We start from the raw sequence: 23,145 nt of genomic DNA, 5'->3' as shown, positions 1-23,145 counted from the left end.
AATAAATTTTAATGACAATGAGTTCTCTCTTAAAGGCTTCTAATTCCCTTAATTTTCTGCATTGAAGACCATTCTTTGGCCTGTTTAAAAATGGCCTTCTACCTTTTCCACTTCACTCAGAGGTTAATCCCACAAGGTTATTTTAGTCTAGTGATTCAGATTAGATGCTGCCAAAATTCTGCCTCCTATTCTAATTCAGATTAAAGTTTCAATTTTTAAAACTGGTGGTAATATTTAGTCTAAGCCATACTGTTCACTAATATTTCCACAATTTAACTTGATAAAAAGTATTATAGGTTTATTCATTACACTTCTTGAGGCCACTGAGAAATAGTAAATATGATCCCGGATAGCGTGGGCAAAATGCTCTTGGGAAATAGATCTACTGCACCCATAAGTTCTACTTATATCACTTGTGAGGAAAAATATTGGAAAGAGTAGATCTCAGAGTGGGATCCTGAAAACATATGGGAAATCAGATCGATATGAAATTATTCAGCAACAAATAAACAAATGGAGACCAGTAACTCATACACTCAAAAGATCAATGATTTATTTTATGCTGTATTCATAGATAAACAAGAAAAGTGTAAATGCTAGAGTTTTCATGTACTGTCAGTCACAATTAGATTTTATCACGTTGTCTAGTTACAATCAAAGCCCAGTCAGAATGGTTCAGCTTCTGCAAGTTATGCATTAATATGTACATCTCCCTTTCCAGTGATGGGAGCTGGCCTTTTACCAACAGATGCCAAGAACTACGATAGTGCTTGATCCCATACAGTCTTTTTCACAATGAGATTCACAGGCTACTGATTTACTGTCCTTTGCATGTCACTATTGATAGAAACTTAAAACATAATGAAAACACAGCAATTTTAACTTGATTAATTGAGGTGAGAGGATAGAAAAAAAGAGTACCAAGACAAGTCTGAAGCATCCAGCTTCACAAGCCAGGTACTTTTGAAATGCTTTGCCTGTTTGACTTTCCTAAGGCAGTTTGGATTTTCATCAAATGTTATGGGCATCACTATTGTTATATGTAAACCACCAGATACTTAAAAGAATGCTATATTGTTGAAGACTGTCAACATTTCTTTAAAACTTTGACTTAACTATAGCAGTGTAAATATTACTTTGTTTGGTAGATCTTAAGTGCAATTTTAATAATTTAAAAGTACTTGAGTACTTTACAGTTAATTTATATGTATATATGTGTTTTTTGATTGCATTTATTTTTATTGAAATCATGTTCTTTGCAGTTTCGGGAATCTTGATTTGACATATGCTTTGGGCAGGAGTCCAGGACATGATGCAAAAACAATCATAGGTTTTCAGAGATCATTGCTATTTCATTAGATTTCTTCCTATTTAAAAATCAAACGCTGTTTAGAAGTTGTTTAGGACTATTAAAACCAAGCTTTTATTTATTTATTTATTTGTTTATTTATTTATTTTTATGAATTCTTTTCACAGACAAAGAACATAAAGCTAGTGGGAATTTACAAACGGTATTCTTAGATGCACTTCTTTCAGAAGAAGTCTAATCTTTCACAGAAGAAAGTTTTTACACATCTTGGTCCCTGTAGTTCTACTTCCATTTGGGACATATCAGTAAAATTTCTTTGCATTATCATCTCAATGTCTTTTATGATCGTTAAGTATGAATTCCACTCAGGGTATTCCACATTCTACATTTCACTTTATTTTGTAAAATACAGAGTTGTATGAAAACGTAGATTAATACTGTTTGGCTGTCTTTGGACTTGATCCCAGGTTCAACTGGTGAAAATGATGTATATTCCAATCTGTTTCTTGATTGGTTTTGTTTAAAGAATTTGTATAGATTGAAATGCAGCTGCAAGTGTATTAGTGATTTTTCTATTGCTTACTTGTCAAGATTTTTATTGTGTGGATGAAAAATAGTATTTCAAAACCTGGCAACATATTGACAAAAACAGAAGAGCACTTTATGTAATTCTCTTTTTGAAAAACTACCTCTTTTAGCGACAGAGATTGCCTCAGCTACTTCCATTCGTATGTAACTTGATCAATAGATTTATTGATAGCTTTTAGCCAAGGTTTAATTCTCCCCCCACCCCCTCAGTTCACCATGGTGCTCACTTTTCTGAATTAAGAAACTAGAATTAGGCTCCTATAAGCAAGGCACATAATATGCAAGTGCTCTAGGTGTAAAAGGAGGCATTTGACCTTTTGTTGCTAATCTGTGACAGGTGCAGGCTATTTTCTTCCAAATGGTGTTAATTTTCATGTGCAAATCCACCCCCTGAAACCTGCATTCTATATATCCACCACAGGGGAATTGGTGGTCATCATAAGTACTGTAATGGACAGCTGAGAGGGATAATCACTGATATTTCAGCACATTCATGCTTGCAACTCAGTTGTTTTTAGTGCACTTCTGTTTTCACTGCTTATTAGGGAGGCTGAAGTTAGTTATTCATTGCTGGACAAAAAAAAGTGTCTGAGAAAGTTCATGTGCAGGGAACAGCACATTGTTACAAATTAGTTTCCTTTACCATTTCTGGCAAACTCATTACAAAGTAATCGCGCCCTGCGCTGAAGTGCACTTCCTCTGGGACCAATAACTGTAAATAAGCAGGGCTGCAAGCTGGCTGATAAGTTGTTGTTCTGAAGATAACGGTCCTTTTTAGCAGAGTGTTTGACCTTTTTCTTTATATTGCCTCAGGCTTGTCTAAGACCCTCAAGGTCTATTTTTCATCTTAAAATTCTCTGTAGGAAAGCACAATGTGTGGTTTAAGAAGATTTTAGGATTGCTTAACATATCTATATTTTCTAGCATTTTTATGATAATTGTTAGAATGCTTAGTAAGTTTAGCTAGCATTTTCTTAAGCAGGTTTTCTTTCTTTGTGTAAAGTATACTTTTTATTGATGTAGGAAGCAATATATGTTAATATTTTATGAGGACTAAGTGTATGTTGCATGATTAATAAATAGTAACTTTTTTTTCTGACTTTTAAGGAAACTTGAAACACGCCACTGACCCCTTTTACTACTCACATTTTGAGATTATTGCACTAAACATTTCTCTGTAAAGCAGTTTAAGCAAATATAATTAAAAATTTCAGCTTGAATGATTAAAGAAAGGGACATCTTTTCTCAGTATGCTAAGAGTATTGAACAGAACTGTGACTGAAAATTGAGCATGTCTTAAAAACAAACCTCAAGGCTAAGTGAAAGTCAGTTTATAGACATTTGGGAATCTAATTTGTTCACATCTTCCTATGAGTTTAAAAAAGATCTGTGCCAGTATTTTTGTAAAGTAAAATAATAATAGAAAAAACAGCTATTTTCAGAGTGAATAGGAGAACAAGTCCATAATGGTTTCTAAAGTATTGGCTACTCTAACAAATTATTTCACTTTTAATATATAGCCAGAAAACTATTTGGCATCCAGAAGTGCATCCAAGCTGTAAAAAGAAAATTAAAACAAGAAATGTCTTTCAATGTCAAAAAAAGAGTTCAATTCTTTACTGCTCATCTTGTTGGGCTTTTTTTCTCCCACAGATCACATTACTTGATCAGTTCATTAATTTTACATGTACCTTAAATAACATTATTAATATCTTATGTTTTTACAGTGTTATTCCACGAATATCATGCAAAACACAAATTACGCAGTGTTGATGCTTAAAAAATCCTAAAATCCCATAGATCCATCTTCTTTATTTGTTCAATGGTGTGGTGTGAACATGAAGTAAAGGAAATCTGATGTTCTAGTGGTGTGAGACTTTTTTCTTTGATTTTAAAGGGAAGTACTTGAGCAATTTAGTTATGAACAGACTCTCTCATATCATGAATTACTAGAGCAAGAATGTACACAACAAAAACTATGCAAGGGAAGGCATTTTCAGTCATGATACAACTACTATAAACCACTGGTAGGTACATTACACACAATTGGTATTATCTAGCTAATGAGTTTATCATGCATTACATTAAAAAATGAAATGACAAATCTTAAGGAACCTTATATAGAGAGTAAACAAATGCAGTTTAGAAGTTTTTACTTGAGAAAAAAATGTTTATTGTAATTGTTAAAATATTAAAATGGTTTAATGGCTAAATGGAATAGTGTAGTCCATGTTTAATTCCCGTTTCATAGTTTCTAATGCATTTCATTGTGGTACCTGTGGTGTTGGAATATGATTCTCACACATTAACATAAATGTATTTCCCATGATTACAACAATGTGAAGGCAGCACTGAAAAATTATCTTTGTTTATGAGATTAATGTTGAGAGGTTTATATACTTTCTTTGACACAAAAAAATATTTTTCTGTTGTACTGTCCATTTTCTACAAAGCATGTCTTAAAGTGAGGAAGTGTTTTATTCTTAGAGTTCTAGGCTTCTTTGTACCAAAACTGCCGTCTTGTTTAATGACCTTGCTGTGTGGGTTGAAATTAGGCTGACAGATTGTGAGCAAAGGCTGTGATACTACAAACAATGGTCTATTGAGCACGAGGAACTTGTTGAATTGGTTACCAAAGGCATCAGTGTTGGGTCCAGCCTATTTAGCATCTGGAAGACAGAAAAGAAATAGCGTGCTAATGAAATGTACAAACGATACTAAACTGCAAATGGCTGCAGGTGACTATGGCAGCTGACATATACTATGAAGGAGGCTAGTAAGAGGCAGTTCTGTATGCAAAAAGCAATAAAGTGAGATACAACTCACAAAAGGAAAAAAAAACTCATTAAAGAGGCAGGTGAGTATTGAAATCAAGTATTCGAGCTAAAGATTAAAATCAGTGTTGGGAATCCTGCACACAGTGATTAAATTGTTAAGGCTGTTGCTGGGTTTGAGATAGCTATGTAGCTCTTCCAGAGCAGACTGGCTTCCAGTGTACCAGCACTTCACCATCAGTGATTTCACTGACATCAGTAGAATTCTCCAGTGCTAGTTCAGGGATCCTATGGACTCTGCAAAGAATTAGTTCAGAGTGAGCCGTCTACCCCCAGAACAGTTCAGTTTGACGTTGAAATAGAAGCTGAAATGTGCAGTAGGTCAGAAATCAAGGTCTCATTTTGCTCTGTTTTTATTTATTCACTTCATCTTTTAGTTTCCCATGGCTTGCAGTTTAAGTTGTTAATGATCTTTGAATTTAAAATGCTTTGAATTTAAAATTTAAATGCTTTTGCTTCCTCATTTGGAAATACTTCCATCAGAATTTACACCTCCTGGTCTGTGCTGCAGATAACTTACTCCTTATGTGGGACGGCTGGGATCATTGGAGGCATGTATACGTAGCAGTTTACATGCTGGACCTAGTTCACAGTCTGTGTTCATCCAGCTTGCTGCCTTAATCTTAGAGGCTCCACCAGTTTCACATGCGCAACTCAGGTTGCAGTGACTCTGGGTGCCCATGCATTAAGCTATGTCCAGAGAGAGCTTGTGACCCGTGACCTGAACTGTGGCCTGTCCCTATAATTATTTCCATGTAACCTTATTATTATTGTCGTGCGAGGTAATTGGAATCCAACCTATACTGCTAAACAGCTTGGACCACCCAGCTGTTCTCTCTCCCATTCCTCAACAGGAAGGGGGGAAGAAAATAAGATAAAAAAGCTTGTGGGTCAAGATAAAGATGGGAAGATCGCTTACCAATTACCCATTTAGTTCCTGGGCAAAATGAACTGAAAGGGGGGATTTTTTATTTATTTATTTTTAAATTAATTTATTGCTGATTGAAATAAGGGTGGGTAGTGAGAAAGAAAGACGAATTAAAATCCACCTTTCTCACCCCTCCCTCCTTCCCAGATCAATGTCACTCTTTCATTCCTGCCCCTGCAACAAAGATCACAGGGACCTAGAGAGAGGGCAGGTGGTCAGTCTCTGATAGCCCCTCTCTTCTGATTTTTCTTCCTCACATTTTGACCCTGCTCCAGTATGGGTCCTCCCCAGGTCCTTCATGAGATACCCGCCTGCTCCAGCATGCTTCCTCCACAGGCTGCAAGGGTGTCTGGCCTGGAGCACCTCCTCACCACCTCCTCTGGCCTTGGTGCTTGGGGGGCTGCTCCTCAGCTTTCTTCCCTGCCTGTGTGCCATGTTTTGCCTCGAATACACCTAGACAGACGTGTCACCAGCGTCGCTGAGAGGCCTGGCCTTGCCCTACAGTGGGGCAATTGGAGCAGGCCGTGACCAGCATGGAGCAGCCTTGGCCTCTCCTCACAGCTGCTCCTGCAGGCCCTGCCAGTGCCTGAACACGGGCACCCTGTATGACAGATGACTTTATTTATGTTTGGAAAAGGTAATCTCACTGTACAATATGGCCATTTTTTCAAATATTTCATATTCCAAATGTATCCTTTAGACAAGTGTTTAGGAACAGATTGTTAGCATGAAGCAGATTTCTGCAGCGGGAGTCAGTGAGGAGAATTTTGTTCTGAAAAGAAGACTGTGGGCAGGAAAGAAGAGGATAACATTAAAAATAGGGAAGATTGGAAGTGTTCACTGTTCAATTGGTAAAGCCGGAAACAATTTAGGATAAGGAAGAAATCCTGAAAATATATTGGTGAACAGATTTGAAAGTGTTTTTTTTCCTGCTTCTCCACCCCAAGATAGCTGATCTGCCAATTTTGCTACTTTTGCTCATATTTAGTAGCATGTTACCAATGAACAACCATACAAACTGAAATGAGACTTGCTGAGGAGGGAGTTGTTTAGCTCCAATAATGTTACAAATAACTATTTGAACCCAACACTATATATCCAACCCCCAAAATATACCTGGAATCATAAAAACAGGTTGTCTTAACACTGCTAATCTTTTTCTTGCATGTAAAGCAGCATTTGAGAATGACCCTGTCTTGCAAGATGGGATAGGATGGGTTTTGGGTTTGATCAGGAAAATGTGAAGTGTTATTTTTGTAGTATATAGATGAAACGGACAGTCTAAGCCCTATCTTTAGATTTCTTGGCACATTTCAAAAGCGAAATGGCAAGTTAGCAATTTAAAAGCACTTAGCATGTTTCCTGGTGCTGAACTTTTCTTCTATAGCCAGTTTGGTTACTTGCCAAGTAATGCATTGGGGAATAGCTCTGACTACATGTAAAAATTTTATTCCATGAAATTCACCAGGAAAAAGCTAAAGTGAAACCTTATAGCCTCATTTGTTTCTGTGGAAGGAGGTGAGAGTGGCCCCAAATGGTAAAGGAGTTGTATTAAGATGGCTTTTGAATAACAAAGGAGATGGAGTCCTGGCCATCTGTGGACACAGCACTGGCCAGATGTGCCATGTGAAAATCTGGGAACTATTTAATTTTAGAGGTGCTTGAACATGAGCAGCAAATGGAAACTTTATCAGAAAAGTAGGAAAAAAATTGGAATAACAAAAAGGGTGGTAGGACACTTAACTGAAAGAATAAGATTAGAGAAGACAAAAAGTCAAACTGATTGAATAATAAAAGCCCTTGCAGTCTTTTTTTTTTTTTTTTTTTAAATGTATTCACATATATTTTGCATACTGGTATGTATTATATGTAACTTACTTTGCGGTTATAATCATGTCATTTAAAAATAATTCTGAACTTTTGTAAAGCCTCATACATATATCGTATTTTAAACATTGGAGGTAAATTTTTAAAAACTTTTCTCTGTATAGCTTCTGTTCTGGATTTTTTTTCAGCCAGTTATTAAAATACGTTCTTTTTCATATGTTCTCATTAGGTAATCTTGGACGGGTGGACCACATCACAGAGTTTGAGTATGACCTGTTCATTAGACCAGATACCTGTAACCCACGCTTTCGAGTTTGGTTCAACTTCACTGTCGAAAATGTGAAAGAATCACAGGTAAGTACATACTAAATTAAACAGTACGACAACTTTAAGGATTGCTTATTCCAGAATATAAGATACTTTCATTCTTAAAGAAAAGAGATGCTGTTCAGGGATTGTAACTATCGCTTTGCTGTAAAATGTTTCCATCCTTCCAATTTTTATAAATAAAAGCAGGTATCATCCTGACTAGATATCACCATGTTTTTCAACTAAGATGTGATATAATTACGAAGATAACATAACAGTTGAATTAATTGGTAGTAGGTATTGTACACTTGTTAATATACACAAACCAAATATATTTGTTAATGTATGAAAACGAAGTCCACCATAGCTGTTCAAATACTATTACTCAAACCTTCATTTAAAATATCTAGAACATGAGGTAGCACTACAGACAGACGTTACTCTAGTGTACTGTAGCAGAAGCAACCTGTCAATGTGATCCTTGTGAAAGAGGTTTGTCTTTAAATGTGAAAGACCTTGATAGGCAACTGATTCACCTACTTCTAAATAACACTTTTTTTTCCCATAAAAACAAAAACAAACAAACAAAACACAAACAAATAAAAAGGGAAAGAAACTTGCTTGCTTCATTTATTTTACTTGTCTTAAAATAAGAAAAAAAAAATTAAAAACTTCTGTGCTTTCACATTGACATCCACAAAGATTTAATTCCACTTTTTGCATGTACCTTACATTTTATTCTGGCATTCTGTCACAGTTTGTCATAATCAGACTATCATTTTCACCTAATGGGAAAAAACAAACAAACAAACAAAAACAACACACGTTTGGTAAGAAAAAAACTGTAGAAGCTTGATATTTGTATTCTTATGAAACTAATATCTTTGTATCCACCACTGTACCATTCCTGTTACAACTAGAAATCATGAAATTGTTTATCTATCTTCCTGGAGCCTGATACTTTATCAGACAGACCCTTTCCCCTGCTGTGCCTTAGTCAACTATGATCAAATTATATAGTCATGAGATGAATGGGAGCCTGTCTCAAGGAGGCAAAGAGATCTGGTAGAAAGATACAATGTATATCTAGTGCTTACAGGATATTTGTTTTCATGGTTGTCTACATGAAAGAGAATGGTTTCACTATTAAGTTTGACTTGTGAGGTCTGTTTTTATAATGTGTCTTCCTATAATCTTTTTTTCATCTCTCCAATTTCCGTTAAAACGAGACCTGCATGAACGTTATCTAGTCTGGAACCTTATTTAGGTCTTTGTACTAGCGGACACGGGCAGTATTAGTCACTGCAGCTCAGCTATATTAAATGAATGTTAGAAATTGCTATATCAAACATACTGTATAACTTGGTTTGTGCATTTTGATTATTTTCTTTTATGTTTTGCTTGAAAATAATAACAACCAAAACCATACTATTCAGTATTGCCTAAAAATGTTGCACAAATGCAGAAGTAACTTCAATCGCTTTATTTGTAAAAGTAGATATCTTAATAACTATATATAAATAATTATCTGTATAATATTATACTTGTTTTTAGTGTATCATATAGGTGACATGGGGGGTTGGTATATCTATGCATTTACATATCCCAGGTCTGGTTTCAGCCATTTAGATGAGGACTCAAAGATAGTAGCTAAATTTATTAGTTTTATTTATTGTATACATTAAATTTCCTTCTTACTGTTCCTCTTTTTTCAACTTCAAATTCTGAACTAATGTACTTTGACTTAAAAAAAAAAAAAAAAGTTGAAAATGTTCTTATTATGCAAATCTCTCCAGTCTTGCTTGATATTCCGTACTAAAACCTTTAGTCACAATGACATTAATTTGAAAGGTATCATGAGAAAACAAGCAACCTCCTTTCATCATCTGACTTAGAAATCATCCATTCTGTTTCTCCTGTTGCATCAGACCAAACCTTGACACCCAACAGTGGGTAAATTGATAAAAAGTGAATGAAAAAGTAACGGTGTAAAAGCAAGAGTCATATAAACACTAGGAACACATAATTGTACTGGATGTATTTTTGATTTAGTTTTCAGTTCTACTAGCAGTTAGTAGTGATTTTTACAGTATGTTCAGTGCCCTATAGTGTGTTATGAATCTAGAGAGAAGTGTTAAGAAGAAACTTTGAGATAGATATTCTTGTCAATCTAACTACCCCTGCATTGTTCTGTAGAGTACTATTTTTTTTTACAGTGCAGTTTTTATTGTCTTAAGCCACTGAGCTTCCATCACTAATGTCTAGAAACCCTTTTTCAAAGACTTCTCTCACTGACACTGTTGCTTGATATTTAGCCTAAAGCTTTCCTTTAGTTAATCACATTATTCCTTCTTGTAATTCTGCTTGTTAATAACTCCTCTTGGTACAAATAAATTCTCTTCATCCTTGACTAACATTTCTATTTCTGTAGATTATCACATTCTTCATCATTTGTCTCTTAACCTAGCTGTCATGTATGGTTCTTTCAGTTCTCTATCCAATAGAGTACTTTAGCTTTAAGTGTTTAAGTATTTTTCTGCTTTGGGGCCTTTGGACTTTCATCATAAGTGAATCTTTCCAGACCTTTGATATTTAGCCTAGTTTCCTAGGGAAACAAGGCTTATATGATCATATTGTCTATGTTACACTTGCTAGCCTAGATTTTTGTGTGGCTAATGATCTTTCTCCTCTTCTTTCTCCCTCAATAGCTTTTTAACTCTTGGCCAGTTTCAACCCCACTGGACAGTAATTCCTGTAAGTTTCAGGAGAGCAGACTGCCAGATGGGCAAGAGACCCCATTAGTGTTCCCAATGCCAGAAAGGCTGTAGTATGAGATCATTTCTTGTTCAACATCAGATAATCCACAGAGGAGATGTGCAGGAAAAAGTACTCATTGGAATTTGCATTTTTAAGGTAACATGGAATCCAATCATGAAATCCAAATCCATAGCACTTAACGTTTTTGTGTCTTGCAGATCTTCTTGGTATTATTATTATTATTATTATTATTATCATTACTATCATTACTATCATTACTATTATAATTATTATTCCCCTTCCAATTCCTTCAATATTTTCTTCATAATGTGGAACTAAAATTGAACGGGCATTTTTGAGTACACTGACATCCCAGTTTATGGAGAAGAGACTCTAGTCCCTTTGCTCTGTAACTGTCTTGGAATAGACAGCTGAAAACTGCAGCAGCCTTTTGTTGCTTTTATCACTATGGAAACCCACGCCTAATTTGTTGTTCACTATCGTGCATAAGTCTTTTTCAGAATGATTGCTTCCTTCCTTGTGTTATGTGTGTCACCATTGTGCTTCAGCAAGAAGGGCAGGTAAAAGAACTAAGTTATGTAGCATAGAAATGGGAGCCCCAGTCTTTTCAGAACTATTTTTAGCATTTTACAATAAGTTTATTTTATTTGATATTTGCTACTTTTCCCTACACTATAGCAGAACTGGTAGAACTTTTGTTTCATTGCAAACTGGTAAACAATCTTCTTCCTTATGACTTGGTCTTTCAACATCACACATTTCGTTATCATTTAAATTGTATTCTATTTATTTATTTATTTATTTATAGGAAAGAAAAAATATAAAAAAATAGCTAGTGGTTTATATTTATGGGAAGAAAGAACTATCATATAAGATGCCTGTGAGATGTAACATTTGGCCTTTTGGTCTCCCCATATGGTTTCTGACTTGCAAGTCACAGGTAAGATAAGATCTGAACTGTGGATTTCTTTAGTCACTTGTTCAGTGAATTCGATTAACACCGATATTGGAAAGAACAAAAAAACCCTTGATATGTTATATGTAAGGCCTATAATCATGCATTGATTACACTCACAACAACCATGAAAGGAAGAATGAAGAAAACAGGATTTGCTGTGGAACATGTATTCTGATGGGCAAAGCCTCCAATTTCTCTAATTGTTCATGTTTCGCAAGCTACTGTCTATTTCTAGGTAATGCTCTGTATTGGGCAGAATTTATTTCCTCTTAGTTTCAGCCTTGGCCCCTACAACACTGTCTACAACTTTACTAAACTCCTTCTCTGTGGAATCAGAAATTGGATAAACAAATGCCACATTCAGTTTGCATTTCAAGTATTTTAAATAGACAGTGCTTCAGGTGAACGATTACTTCTAAGCTATTATAATTAAAGGTTTTAGTAGCAACAGTGATTTGTCTGAGAACTGAGAAAAAAAGAAATGTGTTTACCTGTGATAAATTATAAAAATATACTAGAATACCAGAATTGGAGGATTTTATAGATGAAAAGAGTAATTATTTCTCCTGGGGGTCATATCCAAAAATTCTACCAAGTAGTAGGCGTTCATTGTTTCAGATACTGTAGTCACTCTAGAAAAAGGTGATCTCTGTACTGGAAAATTTACTTTTGATAAATCTGAGAAGAGATAAGAGTTGAATAAAGTAACGTGATTAAAAATGTTTTTGAGGATATTAATTACTCTAAAGAACAGCAACCATATTATAGCATTGCCCATCTGAGTCATACAATATATTCTGTATGTGTATGTACTCTGAAAAACTCTGCTGTCTGATGAATCATGTTCAGAAATGAAATTTTTCACTGAGATTAAAAAAAGAATTTTCAACATAAGGGGTTTCCCAATTGTGTCAAATTTTGTTCTGAAAGTGTCCATAAATGCATTATGAGTTCTTAATCACAAAGGTGACAAAACACACTGAGAAGGATAGAGGAGGAAAATAGGTATTTGGCAACTAGGATGTGATCATTACCTACAGTTATGAAATCAATCCAAAACAAAGTTAAAATCAAAGAACAAAATGGTATCTGCTTAAGGCTTCAAGGCATTCTCTCTGTTCAACTTCGGTTGCACTTGGATTGAGAATTGAATATTGACTGAAGATATTTTGTTTGCTTTTTTGTTTTTATTATGTATGAATATAGATCAGGAAAAAGGATAACCTTCTGTAGAAAGTTATGCAAGGTGCAAATGTAAGACAGATAATAACATACCTGGACATTATAAATGCTTAGAGGTCTTACTGTTAGTTTTTTTTCTCCCCCTCTCTTTTTTTTTTTTTTTTGTTTCCCCACTGTTTTTTGTGGGGGTGGAGGCCTGGGGTGATGGTGAGAGAAAAAAGCTGTAAAATCTCTAGTGTCTTTAATTCATTAGATTTTCAGTAATTATTTATTACTGTTACTGGATTTTTTAGTTTGCTCAGGCCTCTTATTACTGTCCTAAAAAAAAACGTCACAGAGATCCTAAGTGGAGAATTGCTGTACATACATATCTATCCACCTTGAAAACATGAGATAGACAGTTGACTGCTGTTGGACAACGTCTTTTAAGTAATTGTAGTTACTACAGGGTAAGTAAACTATTCTTGCATATGGTACATGCCATTCAGCTTTAAAAAACTGTAAGAATGGCATAGCCAAATTCATGATGCATATTTTGTAAGGTCTCATGGAACCATAGCATGTGATAATATGGATACATTCCTTTTTTTTTTTTTTTTTGTGGGAAATGCTTGAATTGTCTGAAATGTATATTAAAAAACATAATGGATTAATAAAGAGGAGCCTTTGGAATATCTAAAAGTAGTTTCAATGACCTCTACTTTGGAAAGTGATATAAGTTTGTTTTAACTCGAAGGTGCATGGGGTTAGACGAAATGTATAGTGATTGAAGTAATTATTTATTTACTGAAGAAGCTGTATGAAATGTTAATTAAATAAGAAACAAAGTGATGACATTTAAGATAGATTGTATGTTCATCTCAACATTTAAAAAAAAATCAATTGAACATACTGCAGTTTTGAAGAAAAATAATTTTGCCATTTTGGAAGCTTGTGCCTATATTGGTCATGTATAAAATTAGATTTATAAACGATGATTCTTCCAAGTTGGAATCCTCTCAAGTACATATAATTTTATTTTGGATCAATAATTTTGTTGTGCTTGGAATAGACTGAGGATGCGTGTGAAGCTTTGGTAAGTACAATATACTGTGCATCTCCATGAAATTATCCAAAGCTGTCATGACATGTATTATCCTTTGAAAAGTAATGAATACAGATAGGTCAGTAGACACAGACAATATTCAATGTTAGTAAAACAAATGCTGTCCTGATGAAATATTCTCTTTTGGCATGAGAGTGTTAAATTAATAAACTTATTTTATTCCAGTTGTCTATAAGAAAGTTTTAGATGTCAGTGTTTTGTAATTATTGCAAGCATACTGTATGTTTCAGATTTAACACTTGTTTTTTGCTTGCAGGAAACTAATGGCCAGGTGTGTTTGATTTCCTATTATGGTGGCATCTGTCACTCCGAATGTCAAAAATACATTATAAATGCCATAAACAAAATCAGCACTGTGATGATTTTGATGTCAGTGATGTGACATGCTTGCTTTTCTTTCATTTTAAAAACTTTTTTATTTGTGATTAAATACCTCCTTTTTAGTTCCAGTGTTAATTGTCTTCCGTACAAATTTGATTTAATTCTGCTTTTATGACTGAAAAGTGTTTACATCAGAATGTGGAAACATAGAACTAAAGTAAAAAGAAAAAAAAATCATATTGAAGAAATAAAAGTGAAATCTTTAAACTTTCCTGCTTTTAGTTTCTTTTTTTTCTTCTTTTTTTTTTTTTTTTATCTTCCCATGCAGAATATTCTATATTTGAGCCATGTTGAGATACTATGCAGAGATTGTTGAAACCTGAAGATAAAACCAAGTCAAAATATATACAGATTAATTCATATTATGGGGAGAGGGAAATCATTTCCTGTGTAAATGACAGGTCAGATCTTCCTGGGAAGATCATGGAACAGATCTTCCTGGATGCCATGTTAAGGCATATAGAAGATAGGGAGGTGATTCAAAACAGCCAACATGACTTCACCAAGGGCAAATTGTGCCTGACCTTCTGTGATGGAGTGACTACATCAGTGGACAAAGGAACAGCAACCGATGTCATCTACCTGGATTTCTGTAAGGCCTTTGATCTGGTCCACTACAACATTCTTTTCTCTAAATTGGAGAGAGATGGAATGATGGATGTACTATTCAGTGGGTAAGGAATAAGCTCTCTGGCCACATTCAGAGAGTTGCAGTCAGTGGCTCTAAGTCCAGGTGGAGATCAGTGACGACTGGTGTCTCTCAGGGGTCTGTACTGGGACCAGTACTGTTTAATATCTTTATTAATGACATAGACAGTGGACTGAGTGCACCCTCAGTAAGTTTCTGGATGACACCAAGAGGAGTGGTGCAGCTGCTATGATAGAAGGAAGAGATGCCACAAAAAAAAAAAAAATCTAAGAAGGAAATCGTAGTGATATTCCATAGAATGTAATTAGTTTAGAAACAATTTGGAGAGAACAGTGAAGCAGCCAGTGTTATGGCAACTGGTTGTGATTGAGTGTATTAAGAATGTGCCTTCAGTAATTCCATATTCTTCTTTTAACTGTTGGAGTTAGGATTAGAGAGATCCTGCAAACCTTCATTGCTGTTGTTTGCTACCTGTAATTTTAACATGAGAACCCAATATGAACCCAATGACCGAATATTGGGTCACTATGCACAGAACATCTTTACATTTCTGAAACGTTACAATAAACAGGGAAAAAGTGGAGAAAACTTGAATTTTGATGGTGAAAATGGAAAAGTTAATATAAACAGGAATAGTAAATTCTTGAAAGTTAGTGTAGTGCTGTATTATACTCACTAAGTGCTTTTCACTTTGCTTGTGTGGAAGCCTTTAGAGGGAGCAAAGGAACTGTTAAGAGTGGTAAATCTTTCAGTGATCCTAAGCACCTATAGCCTCCTTCAGAACAAGTGCCACAAGGATGTAGTAATATTATTGCACTTTGTTGAAAAGACCGTGCATTTGATAAACCCTTTTAGCCAATATGGATTCATTCATCAACCAGCAACTCATTTTTAATCCCAGTGTTTAGCACATTTTTCTGCAAGTGTTTTGGAAAGCCAAACATGACTCAGGGCTTTTGAATCCAAATCATGTTGTTCTTGGATTGCACAAGAGAATCATGAGCAACTGGTCCTACTCTTAAGTTAACTGGCCTAACTCACTAAATGATGGAAACTTACCTTCTTCAAAGCATGTAGTGTCAATACTGTTTATTCCAGGAAATAGCCTGGAATATAGATCCAGAACATGGCATGTTGTAATACCATGGAGTTCCCACCAGTCTAAATTAGGTACAGGCTGTCAGAAGTCACCAAGTTCGTTGTAGTGGTTGCCCCCAGACAGCTGTTTTTAGCAGGCATAGATAGACTATATGAAATGTGTCATTCTTATCTAATTTGATTGTACTTTTTCTGAACTCAAAGCAATGAGTTCTACAGATTAATCATGCAGTTTGTATGAAGAGTACTTCCTTTTCTTTTTAAAATATACGGTTAATATTTTGTGTCATTTTTGTGTTATAAGAAATTAATTATCTGCTCACTTTCTGCATATATTCATGGTTTTATAAACATGTATTGCCACTTACTTATACAGTTTATTCAAGTTAGTAACTTGTGGTCTATTTTTTCCCCTCTTCTGCAATCCTAAAATCTCTTCCTAGTGAAGCTTTAAGAAGCCTGGGTATGCCCTATATTTACCAGTAATTTTGAAGGGCAGGTAAAGAGATTTTCTCGGAAAAAAGATGTAAAACGACCCATCAAATTCAACCCTGTACAAAAGATATTTTTTATTTTTGCCAGTGGAATCTGAAAATAGCATTTGTCTCTTATGGTAGAATGAGGTAACTGAAATCCCATTGATTTCAGTGGGAGCAAAGTTAATAAGGGGTTAAATGCCCCAGAAAATCCATCCTAGTTACAATTACATATTTTGTTCCATTGCTTGGTTTATAAAATTCTGGATGTATCAAGCTTTAAGTTTCATTTTTTTAAAGGAGGAAAGAAATTAAAAAGGTATGGTTTGAAGCTAATCTATTTTCTTTTCTAATGTTAATTGAAACTGAAGATTCTGCACTGTATAGGTCACCCAAGATATTACAATAGGTATAATTAAATCATTGTTTCCTGCAGCCAAAAATATTTTAATCTTTCTGTTGAAGATACTGTGAAGTTTTCTGTTAAAAAAAAAAAAAAAGGGAATATGCAATTTTTTGCTTTAAGAAATTATGAAAAATAACATGGAATTAAATATTGACCCTCAAAGTATAACTACTGGGTTTTTGATACATAACACAGTATCATCAACTGATTATAATTATAATGATCGAGTACAGTTACATCAGTTTAAGATCTGGCCTGTAAGCATTAGATAGGCAGTATCTGCTGTTACACGGCTGCTCATGATGGCTTTGATAATTTTTTTTGTGAATTGAGAAGCTCCATGGAAGCTTCTAATTTTCATAGTGGCACTACCATGATGAACTGCAGCTCATTACAGTAAACTGATGGCAGCTGTTAATACTATTACAGGCAGAGACTTTTTATTTAAGGGAAACATTAGCCAGTAACTGGTAGATTTCTGACACAGTATTACATAAACTTCCTGTTAGGAAGGGGAGCAAAGAGAAATGGATTTGAACCCATTAGTATCAGAATTACGTGTCAGAAAGCTAGAGCAGAGTTCAATTTATTTCTGCAATAAACTGTAAGCGAGAGATTGACTTGACAATTATTTTACCTTACATTGCTCTGGTTGTTCTGAGATGACTATTCCAACATCAAATCATCTTGTTTGGACATCTTTTACTAAATAACGTGCTAGTCTAAATATGCATTATGTTATGTAGGAGCTAAAACTCAGAAGGCTTTTCAAGTAGAAATGAGTTTTTTATTACTATTTTTACTAAAGGATATATATACAGCGGAACTTACTCAGTATAGATTTAAAACAACTGCATGTGTTTCTGCTAAATCTAGTGTATGTTGCTGAATATAGTTTACATTGTCATTGAAAGGATAATCTTTCTAAAGCTTTTAGTAGCTTGGTGTAAGCAATATAAATAATCTGCCCCCAAACATTTGTCTTCTGTAAGCCAGTCACTGCAGGATTATTGCTTCTGTTTGTGGTCTCCTTTTTCCCCACTAGTTTACTAAGATAAGTGACAACAAATTAGTTAACCACTTCCTTACTATATTTTTCAACTGTAAGAAGAATATTTTATCATCATTCTTTCCTATTTCATACATTTAGCCTCCAACTGAACACTGAGGTCCATGAATTCAGGTTCTTGAATTTACACAATACAATGGGCTTTTATTGGAATGACAAATCTTACTGTATTTTTCTTGCCTTGAAATGGTGATTTTCTACAGAATGTTTATTTAATTTTCTAGTAGAGTAACATTTTTTTGTTTGTTTGTTTTGGTAGAGGGTTGTGTTCATTGTCCTCATACTACCTGGTGAAAACTCACATGAAGCTTCACACAAAAGATTTATTACTTTTTTTTTTTTTTTTTATAGACTGGGGTATGGATTCTCCTAGCAGGTTTCCATATGCCTTTGCACACTTTAGTGCAAGACTATCATCAGAAGCGATACAGGAAGTAGAATGTGGCTTATATTGCATCTTCTTGTATGTTTGTATTCTGTTCTTCTGTGAACTCTGGGGGCAAAACTAATCCCAACATCAGAGGACTACAGAATATTGTGGGATTTATGATAGGACATGCTTGCCCCTGAAACTTTACATTGATGTTGACTGCCTCGTGTTAGATTTAAATTGCTTCAATAGCCAGATTAAACAGAATATCCTTCCTGGCAGGCCTGTGGGATGGCAGTTCCATGGGTTTGGAATAGCTAGGATTCAGATACAGTAGCCATTCCCTGTGGGCCATCTCTTCCCTATGGCTGCAGAAGGACAAACAAATTTCTGTGAAGTAAAGGTTAATACAGCTACTTACCTAAGTAAATTGTTATTTTACATGAAGTCTACCTGTTTTTATCACAAAAATTTGAGTAATATATATTTATTTTATTGATTTAAAGCCTACATTATAAAAATCAGCCTACAAAAAGAGATCATATACATGTAGGAAGAGAATTTCATTTTGCCAAGAATTTCTCATGCATAAATACAAATGAATATTCTAAATGTAAATGTTTGGCTAGATTATTCCTCAGAGACGCATATTGATTTCTGTTGTCACCCTTCAGTGAGATTTAGTGTGGAGTACCAGGAAATCCTTTCCAAGCACATTCTGAAAAAAATGTAAAATATGATTTCCCTGACAGTCAGTGAAAAGAGATGGAGGGAATGTTAACAATTAACTGTGTTTACTCCATCTTCACCAGTGTAAGAGTCTTTCAGCTTTTAAAAAGATTACTCATTTGATGCTTATAATATACAGGTCCATATTGTGCTTGATGTACTAGAAAGTATGTTTTCAAATTTATAGCTTAGCAAAAAACAAAGCTTTGCACTTCCTGATTTTTCTTTGTGGGTCTAAATGTAGAATTGTGTCTCTCTCACCATAGTGGGAAACACTGTAAAATTTTGTAGCTTAGACTGTTCTAATAAGCAAGTAGTATGGGTCTCATGGTATGTGATGGCCAAGTTTGATCCTAAAACAGGTTTTGTGTTACCTTCACCTTTCTTATATACCTGACATTCATAAATTGTTGAATGTTTTTGTGTGTTTTATAATTATGGATTATACTAATTTTACACTTCAGTGGTTAAATACATATATTGTTCTACAAATAAGATACCTTTTTCCATATTTTTTTCTTCTTTCTATTTAGAATGTACAAAATATGTTTCAGCGGTTTAGTTGGACTGAAGGGTAACTTAATTTTTTTTCCATGAACTATATAATTTTATAGCTATCTAAGAAAATATCAAGATTGCTAAGTCTTAGTCATCTGTATTTTTTGAGCATTTACTAGAAGATTAGAGACTATGGGAATATTAGATTAATTGGAAAGAACTTTGCAAACTGTAAGTATCTGATAGAGCAAAATATTTTTTTTTTCAAGAATTTATCAGAAGTTTTAATAAAGCCATTTAAACTGAAACAAAGAGGACCCAAGCAGTTGCAAACAGTTTCATTAATGTTATCTTTCACCTCTTATTTCTTCTAGTTATAGTCATTTGTGTAGTCAGGATGTTTAGTTTGCAAGTAACCCATAGAGCTTTACATAAGAAATGCAATAAATAAAATGCAGTCATTCTTATGTGGAAAAATAAGAAAGAAAACAGCTATGATAGAAACAAAAGCTGGCCATTGTAGTTAAGTTGTATTTTTAACTGGTACTGATTGTCTGAGTAGAAATTAAACTTATTTTTAAATAACTTTATTAAATTTAAATTTATTTTTCCTACTTTTTTACATAATGTTTTCATGTCTTGCAAATACTGTTAGCTTTAATTGTTGAACTCCTTGATAGTGGATGAGTGATTATAAATATCAAGAACATCTGCAAATTCATAGCAAACTAAATTTGACAGCTACAAAATTTGAACAGTTTTTGCTTTCTCGATAGTGTGGTATTGTTAACCTGCCTTAATTTGTTTTATAAATGGTTTAAAAACTATTAATGTCATGTCACTTAAAGTACTGTCAATAAATGTTTGGTTTACCAAATATCTTTTAATATATAGGAGATGACACTGCAACATGCTGTACATTACTGTATTGCAATAAGATTTAAATCATATTTTCTATACACTGCATTGCTTATTCTGTAGATGATAATAAATGTACAGACTTGGCAGCAAAACTTTGCTTCTGTTCTTTCAAGGGAACAGTGATGCTTGTGTCATATATAGATAGTAGTAAAGTTACAAATATTAAAATTACACACCTATGTATATATATATTTCCTCAAAACATTTGGGAGCGTTTGGAATTTGGCTTTTTTTTTTTTTTTTGTTAACAATCTTTCTCTGATATACTTGAAGGAAACAAAGCAGAAAGACTTTAGGAAAAATATTAATCTTTGTGGTAAAACTGGTTTTATAAAAGTCAAACAAGCAGAGGCATTTTAACATAATTTTCTCCTGATTTAAACAATCTTTATTTTATCACTTTGCCAAACTGTATTCCTTTGCATGAAGTATGTGCGGGAGATACTTCTGAATTTGCATTTTCATTAGATTTAGCATTCAGCACCTAATGCCATAAATTTGTTTTTGAAACTCTTTAGTTCCCCTGAGTGTTCCAACATATTGAATGCTATTTGCTTTGTATTATGTTGGCAGCAAATCTGCAGTGAAAATGCTGTCAATATATATTCATAGCTAACATTGTTAACTAAAAGCAATATTGTTTTTCTATTGTAAGCTGTCACAAATGTTTGGCACCCTGTTGTGCAAGCCAAAAATATGTCAAAGAAAGGAATGAACATTTTTGAAGAAAAGTACAGTGATAGTGTCAAGTTTTCTGTATTAAAATACGTTCCTGTTTGTACAGACCTTTACAATTTTTAAAAATTGTGTTTTGTAGTAATGTAAAGTTAGAATATTGTGAGAGCATGCATGCTGTTACAGATATTATATTACATGATAGGAACACAGTAAATGATACAGCCATTTTACTTTCCGATATAATGCAATGCTAATCAAGCTGTAAATCTGTTATATTAATCCCCAAAATTATTTTATTAAAAGACGTACTATTTGTGGAAAATGAACAAAATTTTTACCTATACCTGGATATATTTTTACTTCTTTTTGTAGGTGAAGTGTATAATTAACAAGAACAACCGCAAAGTTTGCAACATTTTCCTAGGGCAATTCTCTTTTTTGTGTGTGTTTGAGTTATACTGATTTTGTTTATTTGAATTTGTTTCCTTTTTTTCAAGCATTCATTCTTTTCTAAATAAATTGCTATGTTTTTGTATCTGCATGCATCTCATGCATAAGAACATCTCAGAATGAAGTACTTCAGAGAACTTCTGTGGGGAGAAATGAGTGTAAGATTAAAAAGAAAAAATGTATACCACAAAAATAACTGTTACTGCTAATAAGTAAAATATCTCTGTAAGTTAAAATAAGACAAATGGAAATTTTTTATGCTACTCTTGCTCAGAGAGCTTGTGACCTGAGCAATGTAAATAAAAATTTTCAGATAATGTAGTCAAACAGGCACAACGAAGTTTCTTTGCCATGAGCTGATGTACACTGGTATTAGTACAGAACTCAGCTGAAATCAGTTGAGAACAGTGACAAATGAACACTCCAGCCTTGTACATTGCTCTCACTGAAGTATCAGAGCTTTACAAAGATGCAGATTTTCTAGTACTCTCATTTGTCCATGGTAACATTTTTCTATATTCACTTAGGTGAAAAGATTAATCCATAAATAGTGAAATACTGAAAAAACCTAAAATGTTCTCATTCATGACACCTTTTGTCATTTGTCATTTTGTCTTTTGTCAGAAACCAATGTCATTTTCTGAACTTGACAAATCATAATGCGTTAAGTTTAGGAAATGTTTCTGGGAAAACCTCAATACACTGAATGTTTGATATGTCGTCCAAAAAGAAATATTCTAAATCGCTGTTCAAATACAACTATTGGTAAGTCTGGTTGACCACTACTTTTTATCCAGCTATATATTGATGATAAATATACATTATCTATGATTTTTACACATATCCCAAGTACACTGATCACACTGCATGCTGCCAATAATAATTTAGTTATTATAATAATTTAGTTATTCCTCTCACCCTTGTACTTTATGAGAACCTTCTCTGATTTCTGCACTTATATGTACTACTAGGGGAATACAGATATCACGAATGATTTCACAAAGTCCCTGTTATGGAATCACTGTTTTCAAACATTTTCTAAGAATTGAAAATAACCCCAGTTTCCAATGAATTTAGTGAGATTTCAATACAATCAGCATGTTTTAAAATGGGCCCTTTTATTCTCTTTCACCAACTTCTATACCTTCGCTGACGTACTTTCAAATAAGATTGCATAAACTTCAGAGATTCCTGCAGTGATATTGAATCAATGTATGACAGTGGCTTAATTTTAGTGTATGCTGCAAATATCTTATCATGAGGCATTCTGAAGTAAGTATCTCTGACACTGTTTTTTTTTTTATTATTTTTTATTTTTATTGTCTCCAGTAAAAAAAGTTGAGAGAGATTCTTTCTCTTCCTGTTCAGAGCCCATCTTGCTGGGATCATGTTCCTATGTTCATTTTGAAAAGGCACAGGAGAGTCACTGGAGAAATGACAGAAATATTAGAGAATAAAGGCACATAATGATGACTCCTTTTACAACTGATGCTCATGGCTTAGTTCTAAAAACTGTGTTTTGGATATGTGCCAAATTCTTATGAATGAAAAAGACAACACTTAGTATTCACTTTATATGCAAAATCATAAGGTTTTCCCACT

At 34.0% G+C, this 23,145-nt stretch overlaps 1 protein-coding gene across 3 annotated transcripts in view; it reads left to right on the top strand.

The window, feature by feature from the left end:
- BEND5 (BEN domain containing 5) overlaps positions 1–23,145 on the top strand; it is a 586,011-nt gene that overhangs the window by 38,922 nt on the left and 523,944 nt on the right. For all 3 annotated transcript variants that reach the window (XM_040564872.1, XM_040564871.1, XM_040564873.1), the window contains one exon: positions 7,716–7,840. In XM_040564872.1, the coding sequence (XP_040420806.1) occupies positions 7,716–7,840 (125 nt within the window). The remainder of the gene's footprint in view (positions 1–7,715; positions 7,841–23,145) is intronic.

Source organism: Cygnus olor, chromosome 8, assembly GCF_009769625.2.
Source record: "Cygnus olor isolate bCygOlo1 chromosome 8, bCygOlo1.pri.v2, whole genome shotgun sequence".
NCBI classification, from domain to species: Eukaryota; Metazoa; Chordata; class Aves; order Anseriformes; family Anatidae; genus Cygnus; species Cygnus olor.
The sequence above is the reverse complement of the archived record's forward strand: the minus strand, read 5'-3'. Positions and strand labels throughout refer to the sequence as shown.